Source organism: Monopterus albus, unplaced genomic scaffold, assembly GCF_001952655.1.
Source record: "Monopterus albus unplaced genomic scaffold, M_albus_1.0 scaffold137.1, whole genome shotgun sequence".
NCBI lineage: Eukaryota > Metazoa > Chordata > Actinopteri > Synbranchiformes > Synbranchidae > Monopterus > Monopterus albus.
Window position 1 is genome coordinate 749,808 of NW_018128017.1, and position 7,219 is coordinate 757,026.

A 7,219-nucleotide genomic window follows, 5' to 3' on the forward strand; every position below is an offset into this window, starting at 1 on the left:
CAATTCAGAGCTTAAAATGTCTCAGCATTCAACACAAGCATTTGTTGGCTCACTCATTTATCCATCATTTCCAAACCTATGCACTGTAAGCCTCAAGTATCGCAACTGAAAAAACAGCCTTCAAAGTTGTGACAGAAACTAGTTTTTCAAAAACATAGTGTACAAACTGAGTTGATCTTCAACATGTTGTGCTCATTAAAACATCATTCAGTTATTGTAGGGCCAGAATTAAGTCCCTTACTCATTTCCTCAGTTTTCCCTTATTCCTTGCATTTTTGCAGTCTACTGAAAACAAAACAAAATGAACAAACAAAAAAACATCGATCTACCTAATGTATAAGATACTAAAGCTGTTTCTGCTCAGATCTGGATTCATGTCACATGTGAAAAGGTGCCCTACCTCTAGTGGATGTGTATACCCATTGCCATGTTCTGTATATTCAGACAGGAGGAGCGACATTTCCTCCGATATTGTTGGCACCTGACAGATTGATGCTGTAAATGTAAAGTAAAGGACAGTTCTGAGTAAACATTTATGTGTAGCTGTGTTCAGCGATGGGTCAGGATTATTGGTTTACTGTGATATTCGTTAACTGAGCTTTTGAAAACTAAATCTGTTCATTTTATTGTTGAACAAAATGAAGATTTGAATGTGAGCTGAACCTTCACTTTGGTTAGACGTTCATTCACACATGGCATGGCGCCAGCAGTGACAACTATCTGCCTCTAGGGTTCACTGTTCACAAGTGAACGCTCATGTAATGCAGTGAAGGGTCCTTGTAAAACCTGATTCCACTTCTGTAGTACCGTTTGATCTGCTGATGTCTGCTCACCAAAATGCTCTTGTAAAACATGTTCATTACAAGTTACTGGCAACTTGTGTACTTTTCTAAAGTAGCTTCTAATTTTGTACAGCTATTTACCATCTTTGAACAATGTCATGTTGTACATGAAGATTCTTTTTGCCAATGTATAATCACATAAGTATATAAATGAACTGTGCTCAGTTCTTAGTCGTGCCTTTGGAGAAGAAACCTTTTTATGACTTTGAGTTCATAAAAAAAAAAAAATCCCATTCCACTACATTTGCCAAGAAAAATGCAGATACATATGTTCCTCCAGGAACCATTTATCTGTTTTATACACATCGAAGATGGTGGTGATGATGATGATGATGACAACTGCATAACAAACATTTTCCAATCCTTTCTATGAAAGGTGTGTGAATATAAACAAGAAAACTTTTTAACAAGGCACCTGTATTAGTGGTTTACAACTCATTTGCAAATGCTTCATAGATTTGTTTCCTAATGCACATTCCTCTGTTTGTTTGCACGTTACTTCTTTACATTCTGTTCTCTCAGCCTTATATTGTTTACTTGCCCTTTGCTATTGCCGTTCATAAGGATATGTACATGCACATTGAGAGCTGCTGTACCAGAGTCAAATTCCTCGTGCGTCCAACACACCTGGCCAATAAAGCTGATTCTTGTTCTGATTTATTATAAGCCTTTAATAAGAACATGTTTTAGGTTCAAAGCATGACTGGAGATTATTTTGTATAATAGCTGTTAATGAATTCCAGTGCAGACCATATGTAGTCACACAGTCCAGTCGATCCAAAGCCATTTTGATCAAAGTGGCCACCCAAAATGTGTTCTGAATAATGGTTCATAGCTGATGTATAAAGCATTGGTAAATGACTTATTTATTATATAAAAGGCCTTTAGTCACACCCAATAAGAGGCTGTAAGTTAACTTTTAGTACAATGTTTCCCACTGATACCCAGCTTTCTGAAACTGTGGTGAAAAGGATCCTCTGTGTTTCCTCTTTCTCTAAATGGTGGCCTTAAAATGATACTATGTTATTCACAATAAAATATTTTCTGAGGAATCCTGACCCATGCACCCCTCAGAATGTCATTTTTATTTGTCAGTTGTCTAATTTTAGCACTATAAATCTGTGAGTGGGATGTCATGGATAGAGAGGGTGTGTAGGAAGAGATTTGGAGGATAAATGATGCTAAATAAAACAGCCAGAGAGTGGAGCCACAAAAGGCTCTAACCTCTCTGAAGTCCCACATTCCGGTTGAGTAATATTAGAGTTTTTCATTCATAACAAGCCATAGCAAGGTGCTGTTCTTTATACAACACAGTTTCTGCTTTCAGGAGGGCCTGCCTTGTTTATCGACTCTGTGGCTTTTGGTCGGCATTTCAAAAAAAAAACCCCCAAAGGTCTCAGGCGGCATCGCTTCCCAGGCCCCCCTTGGGAGGAGCTATTGTCCGAGCCAGGAAGCCTCCCCGGCCTGCAGGTATAGAATGACAAGGCTTTATATGCAGCTACCTATAGATGGGAGTGAGGCAAGGCAAAACCTGACCATCCAAAGAAGTCAGAAGGCTGCTTGTGGTGAACTTTGTAGCTTCTGCTCAGAAATGTTGCACTAACAGGTGGCTACTCCAACAAATGAGCTGCAGCAGGGAGAGAGATGGATAATGTGACATGTAGAGCAGGAGAGACAAAGAGAGAAGGAACACATACATTTTGAACAACTCAACAAGCTGTAATAAACCAGGCTAACGGCTCTACACAGCAGGTTGTTCTCTGTCTTATCATTATAGACTTTATGTGTGGTGTAGTAGTAAAAGGTACATACAGTAAGAAACTATCAAATAATCCTTAGGTGTGTCCATATACAGTGTACTGGCAGTATCGCAGCTCTTATTTTACAGTGAAATGAAATGTGAATCTGATTTGAAGCAGGTCTGTTAAAAACAGTAGTTCTGTATGATTCCTGCTGCTTTACACTTGATGTTGAATATAAAAGGTCCTGTTGTGTGTTTCTGGTGGTGCAGAACAGATGAAATAAATATAGAAAGACACTTCATCAATTCAAAATTGTTTTACAGAGAAAAAAAATTGACAAAAACAGCTTTCTGATTTAGAAATGGTTTCACCGTGAGAGCAAAATGTTTCTGAACCGGTGGTGTTTGTTGCTGTTTGTCTGGGTCAGGTTTGGTCGCTCAGGTCCGTGTTTGTGATGCCACAACATCTTTCAGTATTTTAACATAGGTGCTCATAATTCCATTGAGATCAAATGTTAGGAGTTCTGAAAGAAAACAATATGACAAACACACACACACAGGTTTAGCTTCCCAATTGTGTCCACAGCTGGTGTATACAGCTGCATTTACCTCTCCACTAAACCACAAAAATGTTATCCTAAAGGACAAAAAACGGTTGAGACAAAGTTTGTCTGTGAAAACAAATGGAAAACTCATAATAAATCAGCCAGTTGCTTCCTTGTGTCAGTACCACAGTGTTTTATGTTGGAAGTGGATGGTGAGTGAAAACTATGAAACAAATAGCAACATTGATAAAATGCAGAAATAGTCTTATCAATAACTTAAAACACAGGGACCAAATAAATATTCATATCATTAGTAAAATATACAAAGCACTTCTTTCAGTTTGCAGACAGTAGATTATCACATTATATCAAAAGACACCAGATCCCATCTCACACTGATTTTCCTTTTGCTTCTTCTTATGAATCTGACAAAAGTGCTTTGCTGTGTAAAGTCCTCTCTTCAATAGCCGTCATGTTGTTAGCACTTCGGAGTAGCAACGCATTATATTCTATTTGCTGTTTCAGCCTTCTGACCAGTGAAAAGCCACAGCTGGACACGCACACTGTAGGCTAGCCTATTTACAACAGAACCATATTTAAAAGGGTTTTTAGCTCTGTGTGAAGTTTATGGTAATAATGGTTGCTTGTACAAAAGTAGAACTCTTTACAAAACTAGATGGAAGTTTTCATCTATATTAATACATTTGTTTACAATACAGTAGCATTCTGAAGAAGTCATCGACGGTTATACAGCCGTGTGAGTGGGAGAGTCTCCTGAAGTGGACGAATGTGGCCCAACACTTGGCCCTAGGTCTTTTGTCCATCTACAGACTGGCATCCAAAAGCAAAACTAATCCAAAAGGCAGCATCCAATCTGTTTCCTCACATCCTCCTCTGCAATCAAGCTACAGTATGTGCCGAGGTCGGGGGGAGCTGACCCCTCGTCACAGGATGGCTGGGACAGCCCCTTTTCTGCTCAGTCTTCTGGCCGTCGGGCTCGGCCTTTCCGGGCACGATGCCTACGTCTTCTGCGCTCACCGCGACTTCCGTGCTGGTGCATGTGGTGGTGTGTGCTCTGACTGTCCCTCAGCCGCCTTACCATCTCATAATCCTTGTTGCCCAGCACTCGAGGCAGGAAGAGTGAGGCTTTGTCTGTGCTCCTGGCTTTAAAGCCTCTCCGTGGCCGGCCTTTACCGTTGATGGAAACATACCACTGACGCTTGGCGCTGGCCCTCCGCTTACTGCTGCCGCCGCCCCCAGGCAGCAGCGGCTGCTCGGTGGAGTGGTGACGGGATGCATACGTGTTGTACCCCAACTCATGGATCCTTTCCACAAACTCACACTCTTTGCTGAAAACTTCCTGGGGAGATGAGAAGGAAGTAAACAGTGAGCCCCATTTGTCATGCAGCCTGCCATATGTTTTTGATTCACAAAGCAAAAGTGTTTCTGTTCAGCTCTGTAGTCTGTGCACTCCCAGTGCCACTGCTGTCACACACCAAATCAGCCATAAAATTTGCACTAGTCAATCCACAGCAGGTGAGCATTCCAGCATGACACTAAATCTTTATGCCTCATCTTATTTGAGGTCTTTAACCTGCAGCCTCTGCACCAGCATCGAACAGAAGCTGTAGCCTATATACTGAAGAGGAGGCAATGCATTAGAAGAGGAGGTGAAATGTGTACCCACCGAGGCATACAGCCTTCCTTTATCATTCATGGCCAGATATCTGCCAGAGAAAAGCCCTTTTATGGCCACAACGCCCACATCAACTGCTGTGATTTCCATGATGCCTGCAGAACAGAAACAATGTTATATGAAAGCATTTAGAAGATGTTTAATATAAGATTTATTATGATGAACAATGCTTCTATTTTTACACACATTTAGAATTCTTGGAGAGTTGAATTCAAATCTAAAACATAAAAGCAATTGACCCTAAGATAAACTTTTGTCAGACAGAGTAAATGAATTAATTTCCGCTTGTGTTTCCCACCTCTTAGCCTCCACTCAGCGTGTTTATTGGCTTTTTTAATCAGTGCTTGATTAGTCAATGGCCTGTTCAGCCTGCAGACAGGCTCTAATGGTCGCTGATTAGATAAATACATCCGTTAGGACAGCGCCTTTGTCCCGCCTGGATGTTAATACTTTGACTGATACTTCTAATAGAGATTAACCTGCATGTCAGCTTTGCAATTACATGATTTCACAAACACACACACACACACACACACAGACGGGGAAAAGTCATTCGCCTAAAACTCCGATAGAACTTTACAGATTATAATGGAGGTCTACTAAAATGTAGACCACTAACACAAACCAATAATAAAACCATGTTAAAATAAAGGGAATACTGCAGGTTTCACGCAGCCACCCATAGCTCAAACACGTGTTTACCTTATGGATGTGGTTTCATGTCATTCCACCGGGCGACATTTAAACTTTCATTTCATTCATTTTTATTAGCATTGTAATTCAGACGTTCACTCTGGCACTGAGTGCCTTGTGATAGTTTTGCTTGTGTTGGCGCCCTTCCTGTGAGTAAAAAACAAGGTGAATACTTACTTAACGGGTTGTCTTCCTCCAATGATCCATCTATTTTCCCATTAGGATGGATTTGTAAGTGATATTTAGTAGCGCAGTAGAGTTTCCTGCGTCTCGGCGCTCCACCGAGGTGTTCATACACTCCTCCGCGTCCCCCGGCGTCCCTCCGCTGCCGGGGGTCGCAAGCCTGGCCAGTGGCGCAGCGGGCCCTGGAACTAACGAGATCCAACAAACTCAGCAACACCAGCAGAGGTATCATCAACATTATGACATGGCCGAGGAGCGTCGATTGTGGCGAAAATAACCCCTTTCCGGCTCCCGGGGTCCCATTAAAGTGTCTGGGCCCCAACGCTGGAGAGCTCCAGCACCGTGCACATCCGAGCCCAACAGACACAGCTGACAGCACAGCCGCCAACGAGATGGGCTCCGCTCCTTGTCTGTGCTGCTGCTGAAGTCCCTCCTGTGGATCTGACTGAGAGCCTCAGCTCAGACTGAGCGCAGATATAAAAGAAGCTTGTGGCGACAATAGGTTGAAGTCCGACCAATTGATACAAAGGAAAGGGGGAGGCAAAAGGTATCAGCCCCGTGTGAAGTGAGAGGCTGCGGCGTGGATAAAATTACACATTGGCTGAGTATGGAACAGCTCTCTCTTCTGAACTCCTCTCCTGAAATATCCTAAAAGAGCAATTAGACATCCCAAATTATACAGGTGGGCAGAGCCTGCGTCAGGCACAACAACAGGTGAGGAGCAAGGATGTGGCTGAATGGTTACTATACATTAAGTAAACACTATTTCAATTGATTTGATGTCACTGTTTAGGTAACATAATCTGATGCATCCCCCCTCCCTGGAGGATTTAGTTTGGACACTTACATAATGCTATTTCTCAGTTTTTTGATATTTGAAACATTTTTAAGTAACAAAAACCGGTAAGCACTTTTTGACTTATGGGTGGTCCACATTCATCCCAATCTAACAGGTGCTAGTCAGGCCTGCACTGTAAGTCATTATGACAGGCTGAGGTTAATATCAAGTTTGTAATTTGTCTTTTCTGGTGAATCAGAGGTACCTGTTGGCAGCACAGTCCTGCATGTGGCACCGAGGTCCACACAGTTCTTCCAGAGGCGGTGACAAGCAGCCAGACGTGGGAATCAAACCCAACTTCTTCTCTCAGCAGTTAAAAGTTCAGAGTCGTCTTTGTTCTGAAATATGTATGCACTCCTTCCTCCTCCTGACCTGTAAGCATGGCCTGCTAACGCCATGGGTCATTTCTGTTAAAATTAGATTAAGAAAAAAGATAAATGAATGTTCTGTCACAGTGCTCTCTCCATGTGCTCCTCACACCATAGAGCCCCTCTCCTGTGCGTAATTCTTTATCCTCCACCCAAGCAAATGATTGTCCCAGACTTTTCCAATCCTAATGCCCCAGCTCTGGCTAGGCAGCAGCCGGTGGGCGGAAGAGCAGCAGGCTAAATGACTACTGCCTAAATTGCTTCCATCTTGGTCGCATTATGGTTTGCATTCTGGTAATTAGCACCATCATCT

At 42.3% G+C, this 7,219-nt stretch overlaps 1 protein-coding gene across 3 annotated transcripts; it reads right to left on the reverse strand.

Moving 5' to 3' along the window:
* Positions 1-3,241: 3,241 nt before the first annotated feature.
* Positions 3,242-6,982, reverse strand: fgf3 (fibroblast growth factor 3). Of its 3 annotated transcripts, none has more exons than XM_020613724.1 (4): positions 6,744-6,982; positions 5,695-6,348; positions 4,816-4,919; positions 3,242-4,488 (listed from the first exon to the last, which is right to left on the reverse strand). In XM_020613724.1, exons 2-4 carry the CDS (start codon positions 5,936-5,938, stop codon positions 4,105-4,107), a joined length of 732 nt encoding a protein of 243 aa, XP_020469380.1. In that variant the 5' UTR covers positions 5,939-6,348; positions 6,744-6,982; the 3' UTR covers positions 3,242-4,104. The 3 variants fall into 3 exon arrangements, with proteins under 3 accessions (XP_020469380.1, XP_020469381.1, XP_020469384.1); XM_020613728.1 differs by having other exon boundaries at positions 4,144-4,484; XM_020613725.1 differs by lacking the exon at positions 6,744-6,982 and having other exon boundaries at positions 5,695-6,380.
* Positions 6,983-7,219: the final 237 nt, after the last annotated feature.

Excerpts from the sequence above, each read along its gene's own strand:
- fgf3 (XM_020613724.1), bottom strand. The coding sequence starts at position 5,938 with ATGTTGATGATACCTCTGCTGGTGTTGCTGAGTTTGTTGGATCTCGTT. Across the intron at positions 4,920-5,694 it reads GGAGGAAGACAACCCGTTAA|GCATCATGGAAATCACAGCA; the intron begins GTAAGTATTCAC and ends TCTGTTCTGCAG. Across the intron at positions 4,489-4,815 it reads AAGGAAGGCTGTATGCCTCG|GAAGTTTTCAGCAAAGAGTG; the intron begins GTGGGTACACAT and ends TCATCTCCCCAG.